Genomic DNA, 18,583 nt, shown 5'->3' with positions numbered 1-18,583 from the left:
CAGTTCTCTGGTGGTTCTTTTATCAAATCATCAAGGGAGGAGATTGCCATCTAACCCGATTTGGGGCATTAGACACCCTGTAGAGTTATTGAGGGGTTAACTAGTATTGTATGACTTTTATACTTGCTAATTCATTCACTCAGAACATACACTCCTAAAATTATTATATTATATTATTAAAGTTATTTCACCCTTTAAATGCTGTATGCAAGTGTACATTTATTATCAGCTTCATAGGGCCTACAACTGAACCCTGTGGGACTCCACAATACAGGCTAAAGCAAATAGTTGGCAAGTAGTTATCAGTTAGTAGTTATAGTATAATAAACTTTAATGGGTAAAGGATTATATATTGTTATATGGGTATTGGGTCGTTTTTAAGCTTGGTTAAATGGTTCTTCTCAATGACTTAAAACATTTTGTCTATGGTTCTTTCAAGAACCTATAAAAATGTCTTTAGATAAATACGTTTGGATCAGTTTTATACAAAGTAAATAACCTTTTTCCTTCAGTACTATTACAAGGCTAAAGTGAATCTATTAAGATTTTTCTGGGCTGTGTAGACACATCAAACCTGATCTGATCAAATCATATTTGAGTCTTTTTTCGCGCAAAAACGCACATGCAGGCCGTTTCACAGACAAATTTGTTCAATACAGATACAGATCACATTTATTTATTTGTTTATTTTTATTTTTACACAATTTTTCTTTCTAATTTTAGTTGTGTGTGTGCTTATGGGATGGGGTAGACTGAATAATGGCTGTGAGTGGAGAAAGTCAGTCTGAGGGGTTTCAGCAGAAGAAAGGAGTGAATGGATGGGAACAGAGCACAGAGACAATAGGATCGGACACTAAAGCAGGAGCTGGAATGAGGCGGTGACTCACTGCTGGATGTACTGATCATTAGACCTGTCTGATTACTTGTACATATGCAAACTGTCAAGGAAAAAAATACAGCTATGCTCATCATTTATCGATCTGAAAAGATCTTGATGTATTTATATCCTGCTCACCAATGGTTTTCTTGTGTGACCTATGGGAGACAAATGTTGAAATATTTGTGATGCACACACACACAGCTTTTCCAGCCCCTGTCGAAAGTATTGCCAATTAGAATAGGACTCTATGAAGCAGATAATCAAACATAAAACTACTGGCACCATGTTTGATGCCATGAACAGTCAGGGGGGTATAAAGCCACCAGCATTGAGCTGTGGATCAGTGGAACTGTGTTAAAACTCTGGAATAATTGATCTCACATCCTGATCTCAGTACTGCTCTAATTTAGTGAATGCAATCAAATCCTCACAACAGTCTAGAAAATCTACCCCAAAATCTAGTGGAAATCTTCCTTGAATGCAATAGAGACAGTTACTCCAACAAAAGTCTACATAGGTTCTTTAACTCACCACTTTAAAGTGTTTCTGTGACTGTCATTGCCAACTGATGGTTCAGGGCCCTCTAGTGGTCAGGACCTCTGGTTAGGTATGGAAATCCTTCCCTGATGTAATGATTATACATGAGGTTTTGGTCTTCACTTGGACTTTGTTTCATTGAGCCATGTAATAGGTCGAGGTGTAATATATGAATTGAAAAACAAAATGAAAAGAAACCTTAACTAAATTTTTGGCATTTTGCGTGGTACTATCGCCCACAAATGAAATAAATGATGCCTGAAACTGCTGTGGTGAATTTCTGACCTCTTGACAGAAATCAGTATTGCACTAAAATAGTGTAACTACAAGAGTATAAAAAAACGTTGCCTATAACATCTATAAAAAATGACTTAGACTCAAATATTTAATACTTTTCTTAAAATATGTTTTTATGATTAAAATTCTGCAGTGCCCGCAAGGTCCCCCTGCTCAAGAAGGCACATGTGCATCTAAATTTTACTAATAAACACCTGGCTGCGTCTTCCAGCATGACTATGACCCAAAACATACAGCCAAGGCAACAAAGGAGTGGCACAAAAAGAAGTACATTCAGGTTAGCCAGTCTCTAATCCCATTTTAAAAATCCCACAGAGAATTTATGGAGGAAGCTAAAGCTTAGATAAGACAAGTGAAATCGTAATGATTTAGAGATGAACTGCAAAGAGAACTGGACCAAAATTCCCATGTGTGCAAACCTGATCACCAACTAAAAAAAAATGTCTGGACTGGTGTGCTTGCCAACAAGGATTTTGCAAAAAAAAAAAAAGTATTAAGTCTTGTTTGCCAGAGGGATTAAATAATTATCTCTGCAAAATGCAAATACATTTATATAATTTATACAATGTGATTTTATGAATTTTATTTTTGATATTTTATCTCTCACTGTTAAGATTAACCCACCTTAAAATTATAGACTGTTCATGTCTTTGTCAATTGCCTTTGGACAAAGTTATGCAGGTTGAACACTTTTGCTAGATTATTTGTGAAAAAGCAGTAGTTCTTTTTTTTTCCTCCTAAAAAATATAATTCATGCCAAAGAAAGTTAATTATGTTAGTTACGGCAATTAGTTGGCTATAGTTTACGGTGCCATTCAATATTTTTTTGTTGTTTAGCTGACCTAAAAATCACTTTAAGGAGAACAATTTTAAGAACGTTTTTTTACAGGTATAGTTATGACACTATTTTTTAATAATTAATTGTTGAAATTGTAAATGTTGTACTGTTTATGTAAGATCAGGGCTTTAACCTTAAAATATTAAGGTATACTCGTTTTATTATAATGCATGAATGAGCTGTTTAAGCAATACATTTAACCTATTTTAGGTTTTTGTATCAATATTTAGAACTGGGTCTGGGCTCTTTAAATGGATTGGATTTTAAATAAAAATATTTTTTATGTTTTTTTTTTTATAAAATGTCTGGCAGCCCATAACCAAAGGAGAAAGTAAAACAGGTTTTTCACGTTGTTTCTCTTTCACTTTTAGTAGAGGCTTGAGGTTTTGGGTACTGTCTTTATTCTGGCCCCCCTCAGTTAGTCTGTAAGTGTCACCGCCCCCTCATGCACTGGGAGCTGAACTGGGAACTGCAGTATTAAAGGTCTCTACTGTAGTTATAGGGTAACGTTAACTCTCTCGGGACTCTCTTATGGGAGCTGTGTGTTCTCAGAAACGACTGGCTAGACCTGGGGAACGGCGCTGTGGCTCGACACAGGTGAGAAAGAGTAGCTTTAAACCTTTATTTGACGTATTTATTCATAAAAATACAACAATGATGGCTCTGTGATGTTTCTGGCTTCTGTTTACAGGATGGCGAAAGCTTCTGTCTGTAATATTTATCCATTATATTTGAAATATTGTTCATTTTAGTCTGTAATATGAGCTGTAAGGCGGGTTAGTTTAGTTATTTGAGGGCTGGTTTAATGTCGTCAGTCTGTGAGAGCTGAAGTAAAGTGTGAAGTAAACCGCAGCAGCAGCAGCAGCAGCAGAGTGACGGGCTTGTTTTGAAGGTTTTGTTCCGCGCTCAGAAAATTACACTTAATAAAATGTTTTCCAAAGCAGTTTAAGCGCTCACTTTGACTTTTTCCTGCCTCCAAAAAATAAAACATGAAATCTCCAAGCAATTAGTGGGACAAATAGCTATTTAATCAGCCCTTATCTCTCAAAATAACCATGCTTTCGGTTTCGGTCTGTGTGAGGAAAAGGGCAGGTGGGTCTGTTCTAAACTGCTTACGACCACTTGCCCTAGACACTTCCCCTAAAGTACTTCCCTCATTCCCTAAAACAACAAAAAAAAAACATGAGAATGAAAAGCTTATGTTTATTTTTATACAGACACACTCATTACAAATTACAATTAATCACAAATACAAAACAGAGTCAAAAACGTGTGTGGACGTGTGTGTGTGGATATGTTTATGTGTGTGCGTGTGTGTGTGTGTGTGTGTGTGTGTGTGTGTGTGTGTATGTTTGTGTGTGTAAACAAATATGAGACCACTTAAAATTATGAGTGTCTTTGATTTTACCAGATTAAAATCCTCTGAATTTAATAATTAAGAGAGAGATGGAAGATCACAAGCCATCAAAAAAAGCTGAACTGCTTGAATTTTTGCACCAGGATTAAAGGCATAAAGTTATCCAAAAGCACTGTGTAAGACTGGTGGAGGAGAACATGCCAAGATGCATGAAAACTGTGATTAAAAACCAGGGTTATTCCACCAAATATTGATTTCTCTTAAACTCATAGGTTTTGAACTGACATGATGAACAATTGAAGCAGACAAATACAATTTTCATATCCATTTAGGGTATTTAGCAGACACCCTTATCCAAAGTGATTACAACTTTATCAATACAAACTTGTTTTCTTTGCATTATTTGAGGTCTGAAAGCTTTGCATCTTTATACAGTTTGTGCAAATAAATGCTCTAAATGACAATATTATTATTTGGTTAATTTTACTCAAACATATATCCGAGAAACTGATTCAGAAACTGAAGTGATCTCTTAATTTCTTCCACAGCTGTATGTGTGTGGACATGTGTGTAAACATGTGTGTGTTTGTGTGTGCCATCTCATTTGTTTTTTGTTTTTTATCCAGTATGGTGGTATGCAGAGTTCCATAAACATGAACATCTGCGGCTTATTAACCGAAAAAGGCCAAGAAGGTACTGTCATTTTTGTCTTCATGTGTAACTCATGTTTAGCTATACTTGGAAAAGATGACTTGGCTACTGGTTTGATTGAAACATCTGAGTTATTGCAGTACTTTTGCCCATTAAGCTAACGTTACTGAGCTAAGATGATTTTAACATACTGTAAAGGTGTTGCTACACAGTGATACTTGCTGTCTTTGAATGATGGTAAGATAATACAGTTGCAAATATTTTTACAAGCTTAGCTTTTCAAATATGCAGTTACTCAACCAGTTACTGCTTTTCTTTCAAGCTTATTTCATCTTATTTGGGACACAGAATACTACTTTTTTCAAAGTAAAATAAAAATAAGTTATAGTTGTATTAGTATTTGGTATTCTGTGTATGCAAGTACTTGAAAATCTGGTATCTGTATCATTACCGGGATTAATATCAATTTTAGGATGTCTCCAAAATAATACGGTCTCTAGTTATACTCTGTCGTTAGAGCCCACTGTTCTGATTGGATTTTTTTTTAACTACCAATACACAGCCCTAGTGCATCCCTAGCACTGGTCATTTCCACTGTTGTAAAAGCTGCGATGTCTTCTGTTACTGTATTGTAATAATGTGGAACATTGTTTTTGCTCCCTGTTTTATTATAGTGCCCCTAAAGAGCGTGGAAGTGGATGTAAAAGTGAAGGGGCATATAGCAACGGTAACATCTGTCTTGCGGTACGTGAATGAGGAAAAGCTTCCTGTTGAGGCCGTGTTTGTGTTTCCACTTCCTGCTGAGGCATCTCTCTGCCACTTCAGTGCCAAGATTGCCAATGAGGAGGTGGTGGGTGAAGTGCAGGAAAAACAGAAGGTGACATAACTAGAATGCATAAACAGAATTATCTCATTGCATCATATTATTAAAATGCTTTTTATAAAGTTTTTATATGCTTTTTAGGTCACTAGTCTGTTTGCATGGACAATTTTTGACACCACTGGTCATCATTATTTGGAAACGTCACTTTGAAAAAGTAATTAGTTATAGTTACTCGTTACTTCTCCAAAAAAGTGACTGAGTTACTAACTAAGTTACTCCACTATAAAAGTAACTAGTTATCAGTAAAAGTAACTATTGGGTTACTTTTGTGTTACTTGCCCCCGTAACGACCAGCCCCCACCCCTCGGCCCCCACTTTCTCAGAGCTTCATAAGAGTTTGAAGCCAGATGAATAGAGTGTGCGACAGCAAAGACAACAATCATTGTTTAGGCAGTTAGCTCATCCTCCTCTCTCTTGTGACTCACACACACAACGCAAACACACACAATTGTGCCTTTGTCTGTATGCGCAAATTAAAAAAAAAAAGTCCATTGAGGGGCTAAAGTAACCAGCAGTACCGGGGTGTCAGAAATGGTAATGGCGTTATTGTGACAGCCAGAGTAATAAGTTAGATTACTCGTTACTGAAAAAAGTAACGGCGTTAGTAATTTCAACGCAGTTATTCCCATCACTGCTCATGGAATGACAGTAGGTCTTTTTTAGTGATGAGTCTTGCCTTTGTCTTGGAGGAAACAACCAGCAAAGTTCACCTTGACAAGGCGTTTTGACAGCTGAAACTTACATTTATGAGGTGCTGCAACCAGTGTCCCTACCTTTTCCAAAACCACACTTCAGTGCACTATTTCAACAGGACACATACAGCTTCCAGCCCAAGAGCTTGCCCTAAAGGCACAGACACTATGCCAGTCTTAGCCACACTGCCAGATCTGTCTCCAATTGAGGCCATCCTTTCTGCAAAATCTGCAAGAACTGTGTGAGACTATTCAAACTGCATGCGATGCATTATCGCAGGACACCATAAGAAACCTCTACAGCCTACAACCCACAATATGCAGTTAAAGAGATATGCAGTTATGAGAGATATTGCAGAAATGTAGGAAAAAGTGCACAGTGATGAACTTGGGAAATCCTGGACTTCATGAAAGACAACAGAGGGGAATGATTGCTGAATTCTTTCCATGGTGAAAAAAAACCTTTTAAAACATCCACCCATTTGAGGAATTCTCTCCAGCAAGTAGGCGTATCAGTCTCTCAGTCTACTATAAAGAGAAGACTTCACAAGAGCAAATACTGAGGGTTTACCACAAGGTTTAATGGTAAAAAAGTTAAATTTTCCAATTAAGTTTACACTTGATTTGCATCTCATTTGTTTCATTTTGATTTCAATGTGGTGGCATCGGAGTCTGAATCATAAAGATGCTGTCACTGTCCAAATACTTATGAGCCTTATTGTTGGTCATTGATCTTCATTTTTGTCTGATAATTCTTTTCTCTCTTTCTTTGCCAGGCGCGGGAGATGTACGATGATGCGATAAGTTCGGGGAAGCGGGCATTCCTATTGGAGGAGAGTGGTGAGAGCCCAGATGTGTTCCAGCTGTGTGTGGGCAGCCTGCCACCTAAAGAGAGTGCTGCTGTGACTCTGATCTACGTGATTGAACTAACTGCGGAGGCAGATCACGCCCTGCGCTTCTGTCTACCGGCTGTACTCAACCCACGATATGGACCCACCAACATTGGCAAGCTTTTTATTTTTGGTTGAGCTGAGCCAATTAACACACCAACACACCAGGACACTTCCCCACTCCCCCCTTCATCTACAGTGCTCCCGACTTTGTGACCTCAATTCAATTATATATATAAAGGATGTAGTGAGTATGTTACATTTTATAAAAAAAAAAGAATTATAGTCCACTTCCAATGTCTGAAGAATTTGTAAAAAATAAAAGTTATTTGTGTTTTAAAATGTTGTGAGGATGTAAATGTTACCATTATATCAATACATAAAATGATCTAAAAATATTATATTATCATTTATGCAATTATTCTGTTTCTGGACCATTTTATCCTATAAACAAAAATAGGAGTGTGAAGATGAGCACATGCCTCCTTCGATACATGTGAATTCAGACCCTGCCTCTTTTCCAACTGCTACCAATCAATGCACCATCACTAGATAGCTAACATGCTCAGAGGAAACCGTCGGATTCCCAGCTCTGATACATTAGTTAACAGACGCCTGTGCCAACCATCATCAATATGATGCCATTTACCCACCCAGAGACAGCAGGTTAGGTCCATTGTGTTGGTTTTGATCTTTTAATTTTTTGTTTTTTGTCTCTTTCTTACAGATTCAGCCAATGTGCCGCAGGTTAAAGGAGTTCCTTCAAGGCTGGTTCCTTATACTTTGTCCCTTAGTGTCGTCATCACCTCGCCGATCCCCATTTCCAAAGTAGAATCCAACTGCTCCCTGGGGCCCCTGACTTACCTTAACACAGCTCACACTCAGGCAAAGGTACAAATGATTGCATGTGTACATGAAATGTGGACTAGGGTGTGATGTGGTTTATTCCAGATGCGTCGAAGTCCAGAGAAGTGGACGCTGCTTCTGGGCATGTTTAACATAAGGCTTCTGTTCTGTACAGTAAAGTTGTAAAGTGTATTAGTAAATATAGTACATCTTGTCCATGTGGTTCTATCAGCCATTGTTAAACGTTAGTTATTGATGCAGTGCATCTGAGAGATCAAATATCACAGATCTTTAGCTCATGCCAGGTTCACACTACACGATTTTAGCTCAGTTTTTCAGTTACCGACATTTGTTTTTGTTGTTGATCGCAGACAAAACCTGTGCTTGCCGATTCGACGCCCAGAAAATATTTGACATGCTAAATATCTGATCCAGTTGGCAACTGGGAGTAAAGAGCAGCAGCTACCTATACATAGAAAGAAGAAAAGAGAGAACCACAGGTCCAAAATGCACCTTCTGAATGGCCAGAGCCGTGTATGGAGAGTCTGACCACTTTCTGTTTTCTGAGTCATCTATGAATGGGGGTGAATGGAGCTAAAAGATAAATACTTTAAATTAGGTAATGAAGTAGTTATTAACTACTTGTCCTGAGTATTTCTTTAAATTTAGAAAGTAGAATAATGTATTTTACCAAAAAAGTAAAGAAAGCGTACCTGTATATTTCAGTAAAGAGGCTAGTGGATTGGTTCAAATTACAGGCTAGAGCATGATTAAAAAGGTTATAACTGGAGTTTAAAACCTCCTGTGTTGAGAACACAAGTATATATTTCAGTATAAAAAATATCAGACATTTATAAACTCATTTGTTTTTACTCAATTGTCTTTATATGAACCCATTCATTTTGGACTCACTTCAAGTGGATATTCTCCTTTCTGGAGTTTCTCTGGCATGACATCTCTGGTTCTCGTTTATGTTTGGTTCTGGCAAGTTTTTGTGAAAACATGGGTTTGGAGAATTGTGAGGTGAGTCTGCAATTTGCCATGGCGTAAAATTTTGTAATTTGTCTCCCTGTGTCAGCAATCAGTCATGTAGTGTGAAAGTCACAACAACTGAAGGACTCAAAAAGTTGTGTAGTGTAAACCTGGCATTACTCTTGGGGCCTTACCCTTTAGCCTACACACTAAAATTCCTCCTTGAATGCTTTAATTATATTATGGGCTGTAAAGGCAATTTCAGCAATTTTCTCACACATTTATTACAAACTGGAGACCATCTGCCCATCTTCAAAGCCCTAATTTGCTATCTATCTATATATTTTTGGAATGAAATGCAAAAATGGATGTATATTAACAAAAAAAATGAAATTGACCAAATAAAACATGAAATAGCTTTCAAAAACAGATATAGATATTTATGTAGAAAATAAATTAATGCCGGTTGTCTCTCTGTTTGTATGAATACAGGTGAGTCTGTCTCCTGGCCATAAGTTTGATAGGGATGTTGAGCTGCTGCTTTATTACCAGGATGCTCATCAGCCCACAGCCATAGTGGAGGCAGGACTTAAGAATGCTAAACCAGGTACATGTTTTAGCTTATTCATATATTTTTTCCAATGTTAGTTCAGTGTTCAGAAGATTTGACTCATATGGTGGAAATGGCTTTCCAATCAAAATCTATCATACCCCTCCCTTAGTGGAAAGCACCCATGATCCAGGTGGGTGAATGCTGTTGCAGCTGGCTCCTGACAAATAAACCCTGATCAGTACACAGCATGACTTCAAAAAATCCTCTGTTTTGCAGGTTCTCTGATGGCTGATCCTGTGGTCATGCTGAGTCTGTGTCCAGAATTCCCTGCAGAGGTGGTGTCCTCCTGTGGGAAACGCGGGGAGTTTATTTTCCTGATGGATCAGTCTGGAAGCATGGCGGGCTCCTCCATCAGAAGTGCTCGAGTAATGCTTTCTATTAATTTAAATGTCTTTAATACAACGGTATAATCGACTGACCTGTTAAGTTAATAAAGTAGTTAATAAAGTTTATTCAGACTAAAGTGTGTTTCTAAATATCTGTAAATAAATGATGATTATTGCTGTTTGATTAATTACTTGTGTCTTTTTGCAGGAAACGCTTCTCCTGCTGCTGAAGAGTCTTCCTCTGGGATGCTACTTTAATATCTTTGGCTTTGGCTCTTTCTTTCAATCCTTTTTCACGTAAGTGCTTACATTTCTCTAATTTAAAGTTGTATTATAGAGAGATTTGTCTTTTTATTATTATTATTATTATTCATAACTAAAACACCATCAACCTCTTAGCAACACTATAGCAACCAAATGGGATACCATAGCAATCCCCAACAAACCAAGCGCTAGTAATCACTAGATCTCATAGCAACCACCTAGCAACACAACAGCAACGTCCTGTTAACTATTCAACAAAACTACTTGGAAACCATTCAACCACCTGGGATACGTTATTGACTTATCATATATTATATGAACATGAGCTCAATAGTTTTTGCTGATCTCATTATCTATTGGCCATTGGGTTAATCCAAACAATTCAACCCAGATATTAAGTTTAAACACAGTCATTTATTGACAGCAGTGCTTTAGCCAGTATGTTCTTTTTTTAATTGTTAATTACGGAGCAGAAATATGTTTGTGTTTTATCCTCTGCTCCTGCCCACTGCTCCGCCTTTTAACCTGGTCCTATTTCCACATCCCCAGTTGCCAGGTATGAGACACAATAGCAAGCAATGAATACATATTGGCAATATTAACAATGCATTTAAAAGATAAAGACAATTGGGTTATTAGGGTGCGTAGTGAGTATTTGAGAAAGTAAAGGAATCTAGACTAAAGCTGGATTATGCTGTACTACTGCAACATGCTTACAGAAAATCCGACAGTATTGATTCAATTGAGTTATACGTATAACTATAAAAAACATTGAAAAAGTTCTTGAATTCGTCTTGTGTTTGATTGTGTAGGTTAAGTGTCCTCAACCTGGCAACCCGGTGTGAGCTCTGCACCTGCGTAATAGACTAATTGCTCCAAGTGTTTATTAACTGGTTTGTTTTTTGTTCCAGTGAGAGTGTTGAGTACACCCAGGAGACTATGGAGAAGGCAATGGAGAAGGTGGAGGCTATGGAGGCGAACATGCAGGGCACGGAGATTCTTAAACCGCTGAAGCACATCTATGGTCAAGCATACCTTCCAAATCACCCCAGACAGGTACGGAGCAGACTGCACAGATTAAATCTCGAATCATTCATGCAATATATGGACAAAAGTATTGAGACACCTGCTCACTTACTGTCTCTTCTACAGTTATCTAAAGAGTTTATCCTGCTTGTCTTTTTGGAGTAACTGTCTGTACTGTCCAAAGAAGACTTACTAATAGATTATGAAGCACTAATTTGAAGATTTGACACGACAAGCATTAGTGAGTGTTGTATTGGGATATTGGTTGATAAGCACCCCACAGTTTTGGATGGACAACGCAGTTCCACTGCTCCACAGCTCCACTGCTAAGTTTACACCCCCAAACTAGCCCATGGCTGACATTAAGCATGATGCCAATTGGTTCATTTAAGTTAAATTAAGAGTACAATTTAACGTAGCTGAATGTATGCATTTATTATAAGTTGTTTATATAAACATTTTGATATATTATATAGAAATTATGGCTTGTTTTAGAGTTGCTACAATAAGAATTATTTTTTTTACAAGTTGTTTGTTTTCACTGATGGAGAAGTTTGGAACACCAAAGAGATTCTGGACCTGGTGAGAACTCACTCTCTGTCCCACAGGTCAGTTGATTGACTGATTGATTAGTTAATTCATTGATTTATTTGCAACACTCATAGCAGTCTCCAGTTGTTTTATTGTAGTTACTTTTTTGACTGATTCACCTCTAGATGCTTCACTTTTGGTATTGGGAAAGGCGCCAGCACTGCTCTGATCACAGGGATGGCCAAAGAAGGCCGGGGCACTGCCCAGTTCATCACTGGAAGTGACCGACTGCAGCTCAAAGTAGGTCAAGGCGTGATCCTGTGTGCTTAATGTACAATGGCTGTATATATGCATTAATTTTGTGTGTTATTTCCTCTTATTTCTATAGACATGTACGCATGTATGACTGATGCACAGAATATTTGGCAACCAAAGTTATAAAACATGTAAAAAAACTGTATACTTATTTTTCATCAGTCAGCTTTTGTTCCAAAATATATTCAGGGCAAGGATAGTAATGTTAATGTAACATTTGTTTGTTTATTAAAAGACTTTCTCTGTGTAAATGTCACACACATGTGACTTGAGTAACACTGCTGAGGTAAATTCATAATTAGAAAAGCTCTACTGAGGTAAATGTATTGTGCTTTGTTGGTGTGTTTGCTGGGATGTAATAAGGCGAAGTGTTGGGTTAGAATTTAAATGTTTTTAAATTGTAGTGTTTTACAATAGCTTTTTTGGAGGAATGTAAAAATATATATATGTTTATGCTATTAGTTTTTTTTTTTAAATGGCAGTATGAATGTTCTACTCTAGAAATAAAGTCGAAATTCTCCTCATTGTTGTTAAATTTTCAATCACAGTCTGCACTATTTAGACTCGCTACCTGCTCATTTGGTAGACCCGCCACTTTCCCCCAGACCAAACATGCATCTCAGACTGCCTTCATTGACTTTACAATACAACCTAAATGACCATAAGCAGAGTGGATTTTTCCACTGGATTCCCAGTTTGTCCAGTAAGTGTAATGTAACCACAGTAAAAGTGAAATTCATGTATCTTATTACAGATCTGTTCTTTCTATTCACCACTGAGAGGAACCAAAGCTACTATGGTCCATTTTAACCCAAAGGCTGCTGCGAGAGAGTCAGCACACACCAGTGACAATAAAAAAGGAGATAAAATATGATAATTAAACAGTATTTGGACTTGGTCCAGACCAGAACATAAATCTGATGAAAGAGAGCACAAAAACTACAGAGTTCATTACACCCAACTACACTAAAAACTAATTACGTTTGATCATACTGGCCATTTTACACTAACATCAAACAGTAAAGAACTTTATACTGAGTGACTGCTAGTGCAACAAGTTGCACAATAACACCACATGATCAGAAATACTACTAGTATAACAGCTTAACTACAACTCAACAACTCATAAATCATAAAATTAATGTTCTTTTCAACTTCAGCTGTCAATCTCTTTATTTTTTGGTGAAAACAAGATGGAAATAGGTGGAACTGTTTAATATTGAAGCATATGGGATGGGCGGATCTGTACATCATACTGCATAATATTGCAACCAGTCAACAAAGGCACTACACAACTTTCCATGCATTTCTATGGTCATTGGTAGAGCAGAAAATAAAAAAGTAACAGAATGAAGATTACTCTCATCTTTTCAAGTTTCTCTGAAGTTCTAATCTGTGTCTTCTCCTCTGCAGGTAATGCAGTCTCTCAGCTTTGCTCTTCAGCCCTCTGTTGTGGACATATCAGTAAAATGGACTGTTCCGGATGGGATGTCCGTCATTACTTTGACACCGCCCCTCAATGTTCTCTTTCAGGGCCAAAGAGCTTTACTGTATGCTCAGCTCACAGGACAGGTGAGACCATTCTGCCTGTAGATTTAAGCCTTATTTGGATGGGATTAGTTTTACAGGGGGAGGTGGAGTAATGTGTTTTTATTACGTGACATCTGTCAAATATAAAACCGATTAGCACAGGATAGGAAATCTTAGCATAAACGACTAAGATGGGAGCGGCTACTCCATTTATGTACTGCCCTTATCTCTAAAAATCAATATGATGTAAAAAATGTCTTTTACTTTTTTGTTTTAAGATAGCAGCTACATGTTCCTAACACCTATGTAGACTATACTATATTAGGCTATGCTACACCACATTGACTTGCCTTAAGCTTCAGAAGCATGGCCATTGAGACGGCTGGAGAAGGAGGCATACAATTTCCATTTTGCATCCTGCAGTTTATTTACCCACAGATGTTGTAGCTGGGCCTGTAGATCCTGGAAACTTATAGGTTGCTGGAGCTGGCATACCAGCTGGTCATGTAAATGCATGATTAGTCATAAATCTGACAAAAAGGCAGGCCAGGGAAGTGTTTGCAATCTGATGGAGATCATTCCTGGGAAACATTTATTGTGTGTGGGTGAGCATTTGATACATTGTGTCGCTAGCAAAAGCAGAATTGAAGCATTCTCCACAAGACCTGTATTCCTGAATTTGACTGGATTCATTGCTAAAGATGGCTGACATACAACATGTATAGCAAACAATTTATAGCTACTTTTCGACAAATTATTGTTTCATTTTTTGGTCAAAAAGCTTTCTTATACATGTATTTCTTTGCTTTTTATCAGAGCTCTGGGAACAATGAAGGAACAGTCACTCTACACTACAGCCTGGCAGAGAACCCAGTGACCAACCAGCTCAGCTTCTGCCTTAAACCTTCTGAAGACACTGGGTAGCACACACATACACACAACAGCACACACAGCAAGACCATTAATCAGATTTATACTGTATATAAAATCCCATCAGATATACTGTACTGATCTTTCCTTAATAAGTGTCAGCAGTGATTTACCTTAGATAATAACAGTGATTATAACCTTTAAATAACCTGTAATGATGTGATTGTCATTGTTGCTGCTGGGTAAAGGCTGGCAGTTCACAGGCTGGCAGCTCGGGCTGTAATCCAGTCTTTGGAGAAGGAGGAGAGGCAGTCGAAGGACGACAGTGTGAGAGAGAAGGTGGTGGAGCTCAGTGTTCAGGCTGGAGTCAGCAGCTCCTTCACCGCCTTCATATCCGTCCACAAGGGCAGTGGGCAACCAGTCAAAGGGCCTCTGGTGAAGAGGACAGTGCCAGTGGCCCAAGGGTCCTGTACGTATTACTATCTTCTTAGATACTTTATTTAAAATCGGACTGTAAGATTAGATATGATCTTTTTAAAATATTAGTGTGGATCATTTTATTTTTGTCTTCTGTATTATTATTTTTATACCTGTTTTAAATCTATCTGTGATCGACACCATCTCTGACACGTCAGCCTGATCTGGAATAGTGAGCTCATGGAAAAGTGTAACAGTATTCACTATAGATAGCAAAGGTACAAGGGACAATATGGGAATTGGCCTGTGGCCCAGCTGATGTATAGCAGTATTGATTGAGGCTTGGCATCAAAGAGTTGCACAACACCAAAGAGAGTTGGTGCAACACCAAACCACTTAGCATCTGTCCAATTAGCATAGTAATCAACTAGTGACACCTTAGCCAACAGCAAGCAACACACTGCAAAAAAACATTGGCAAAAACTAGACAAAATATATGCAAAAAAGACAAATATATGTATATTAAGCAAAAGAAGGGGGTAAGCTAAATTTTCTTAGTAAGATTTCTTATAAAAAGCAATGGCAAAGTTTCAGCAGTATGATCATCCTTTGTCTAGAAGATGAAGATTATTTAAATCTTTTAGGTTTAGCGTCGTTTTAAAAGTGTTTGGGAAGCATATTGCCTGTGCTGTGTTAAACGCTGCTCGTTTATTTCCACCACTACAGTCTGTTTACATTCATGGACAAACTTAGACATCACAAAATACTCTGGTTAAAAGTAAATATGCACTGACAAATCTTATCAGAGAAGAAAATAAGATTTATTGGCTTATATTTAGAAAATGTCACTTACTAAGATTTAAGATTCTAAGATTACTACGATGCTAAGAAAATTTTGCCTAAGAAAATCTTGCCTACCCCATTGGCAGATTTTTTTGCTTAATATGCATATATTTGTCTTATTTGCATATATTTTGTCTAGTTTTTGCCAATAGATTTTTTGCAGTGTGTTATAGCAAAAGTTAAACAGCAGTTATTAAATTAGCAGTTTCAGAGGTGAGAATTATCAGCTTGTAACCTGCTCCTAATTCCGGCTAGCACTGCTGGAGCAGCATTAGCGTAACCCGCTAACCACACTATGCGCTCGTTATCTTATTTGCCACTCAGAGGCGAGTATTATCGGCCTGTAGCCATCTCGATTGCCGAGTTAAAACAAGCTATGCTGGACAAACTGCTAGCTAATATTGTCCTAGGTTACCAGAACTCAGGGTTCCTCAGTGTAGCGCCGTCTGGCTAACCTTAGTGGAAATCTAAGCCTACTGTTAATAAACGGAAGTGCTTTACCAAACCAAATAAACATTTTTTTAAGGAGAGAAATCTGTGTAGATTAACCTCCAGCGCTCGTTTGACTTGTGTATGAAAATAGACCAGAAAACAGACGTTTATTTTTAGTGCGAAAAATATGGTACCAAGCAATAAAGAGTTATATTAACACCTCAGCAACTAACTTCAAAATCAAGTTTTCATCTGGAACTGACTTTCTAGTTCATATTTAATACAATGTTAAAATTGAAACATGTTAAAAATAAAAAATATATATATTTGTTTATTAGACCTATTTTTATATTTATATCTTTACTTTCATATTGTTATTTACTTAAGACTGTATGTATTTGGAGGAACTGCAAAGTAAGAATTTCAGGTACCACTTTAAAATAAGACTACCTTTATAAAGTGTTTATAAATGGTTTACAATTAATTTATTAATGGCTACTAATTAGATTGTAAATGCCTTAAAAATCATTATTAATCAGTTATAACACATACATAGAAAGGGCAACAATGACCTGCTGTTTGTCAAATAGTGAACCCACAGCCATCCATATTGTTGCCCTTTCTACTTACGTGTTATAACTGATTATTAATGATTTTTAAGGCATTTACAACCTAATTAGTAACCATTAATAAACCATTTGTAAACCATTAATAAACCCTTTATGAAGGTAGTTTTATTTTAAAGTGGTACCGGATTTCATTGTACAGAGTAACTGCTTGTTTCCTTCTGTGCATATGACAATAAAACTCTATATTCTTGAATCTTTAATCTTGACAGACTCAGAAAACATTTTTAAGTGGGTATTTTCCTCTCTAGAAATGATCTGGTCTCCACAAGAGGTATGCAAAGGCATTATGTGTAATGTGATTTTGAATTGCTGTTCTGTGTTTTTTAGATGTGGAAACTGATGGAGCACCATCCTTTAGAGCACGTAGAGCACGGGGTAAATGTTAAATTAATGATTGAATTTGAAATAAGAGGGTTAACCTTTAGAGGGTTAAAATCAATGCTGTTATTGAGTGTGTATACATGCACCTTATAATACATGAAACTTGATAATGACATCTGCAGAACATCTGAGTTCATCAGTAATCTGATCAACATGGTTACATGAATTGGGTAATTAGATAATGAGAAAAAAAAATGCTTTGCTATCGGCCAATAATCTCACCGAAAAAAAACCCAAACCTGACACTGCAGCCTTTTTTTTAACACATTAAGCTGCGATATGACAAACAGAAATAAATAAATTAAAAAAATGAAATAGGAAGACATTTTTTAAGGTTTAAGGTTTTTAATCTAACCTTTGCAATGCTTTTATTTTATTGGTATTGACTGAATGCAGGTAATATGATGTGATTTTGATTTTGCTGTTCTGTGTTTTGTAGGTGCACCCATAAGATTCTTAAAAGCACAAACAACAGGTAAATGTTAAATTCATGTTTGAAACTTGCAGTAAGAGTGTTAACCTTTAGAGAGTTAACATTAATTACATTATTAAGTGTGTTTACATGCACTTCATTATCTGACTAATGCAGAACATCTGAGTTTGTCAGTAACTTGCATTGGGTAATTAGATAATAAGAAAAAAAGTCAATAATCAGATTTTTGCTTTGCAACCAGCCAATAATCTCACAGAATAAGACGTGATGTGAACGTCACAAAATCTAAAACTTCACATTGTGGCATTTTAAACACGTTAAACAGCAGTATGATCATCCTTTGTCTAGAAGATGAAGATTATTTAAATCTTTTAGGTTTAGCGTCGCTCTAAAAGTGTTTGGGAAGCATATTGCCTGTGCTGTGTTAAACGCTGCTCGTTTATTTCCACCACTACAGTCTGTTTACATTCATGCACAAACTTAGACATCACAAAATACTCTGGTTAAAAGTAAATATGCACTGACAAATCTGATTACTGAGATAAAATCCAGCTCACTTTATCAGATATCAGAATCAGATTTCTAGACATTTCTCTCTTCTAGGAAATCTGAATATGCTGTTACAATGTACTATACATTGTAATTATAATAATTATGTAGTATTATCATATTAATGCAATAAATTGTTAACACCAATAATTGTTAAATCTGTTAATACAATTTTGTAGTCCTAGATTAACTCTTGAGAAGTGATTCCAAAATTTTGGATATACAGATATTTTCACATTTAACTGAATGCAGCTTTGATTAATAAATGAAATATGTTTTTTGGATTAATATTTTTTAGATTTCCTGGAAACAGATGGTGGTAATTCAGACGATTCGTATGAAGGTTGTTACATGGGAGGAAGGGATAGATGTAAGTTCAGAATATAATTATATTTATTAAATAAAAAACAAACAAGTTAAACCAAAGTTACACTGAATACAAATCTACAGAAGACTTAAACTTGAAAACAGAAACTTAACAAACAGCATGAGACAAGAAACAAACCTGACAAGACTACGAATGGCAAACAAATAAACAAAAGACTAGACTTGAAGACTTGAACTAAAGGGGCTTATATACA

The 18,583-nt window shown here is 36.7% G+C and overlaps 1 protein-coding gene across 17 annotated transcripts in view; it reads left to right on the top strand.

The window, feature by feature from the left end:
• The first annotated feature begins 2,873 nt into the window (after positions 1-2,873).
• The window catches only part of LOC103027502 (von Willebrand factor A domain-containing protein 5A), a 29,505-nt gene continuing 13,795 nt past the window's right edge, over positions 2,874-18,583 (top strand). For 4 of the 17 annotated variants that reach the window (XM_049483560.1, XM_049483556.1, XM_049483559.1 and 1 more), the window contains exons 1-17: positions 2,876-3,149; positions 4,536-4,602; positions 5,235-5,437; positions 6,912-7,140; positions 7,753-7,916; positions 9,336-9,450; positions 9,673-9,821; positions 9,991-10,079; positions 10,958-11,102; positions 11,601-11,680; positions 11,789-11,903; positions 13,332-13,490; positions 14,265-14,368; positions 14,567-14,787; positions 16,967-17,014; positions 17,460-17,495; positions 18,301-18,372. In XM_049483560.1, the coding sequence (XP_049339517.1) occupies positions 3,084-3,149; positions 4,536-4,602; positions 5,235-5,437; positions 6,912-7,140; positions 7,753-7,916; positions 9,336-9,450; positions 9,673-9,821; positions 9,991-10,079; positions 10,958-11,102; positions 11,601-11,680; positions 11,789-11,903; positions 13,332-13,490; positions 14,265-14,368; positions 14,567-14,787; positions 16,967-17,014; positions 17,460-17,495; positions 18,301-18,372 (2,062 nt within the window). In that variant the 5' untranslated portion in view covers positions 2,876-3,083. Of the gene's footprint in view, positions 3,150-4,535; positions 4,603-5,234; positions 5,438-6,911; positions 7,141-7,752; positions 7,917-9,335; positions 9,451-9,672; positions 9,822-9,990; positions 10,080-10,957; positions 11,103-11,600; positions 11,681-11,788; positions 11,904-13,331; positions 13,491-14,264; positions 14,369-14,566; positions 14,788-16,966; positions 17,015-17,459; positions 17,496-18,300; positions 18,373-18,583 lie in introns of all 17 variants that reach the window. The other 13 variants (XM_049483552.1, XM_049483549.1, XM_049483565.1 and 10 more) reach the window with 11 other exon arrangements.

This window comes from Astyanax mexicanus, chromosome 9 (assembly GCF_023375975.1).
Source record: "Astyanax mexicanus isolate ESR-SI-001 chromosome 9, AstMex3_surface, whole genome shotgun sequence".
NCBI classification, from domain to species: domain Eukaryota; kingdom Metazoa; phylum Chordata; class Actinopteri; order Characiformes; family Acestrorhamphidae; genus Astyanax; species Astyanax mexicanus.
The sequence above is the reverse complement of the archived record's forward strand: the minus strand, read 5'-3'. Positions and strand labels throughout refer to the sequence as shown.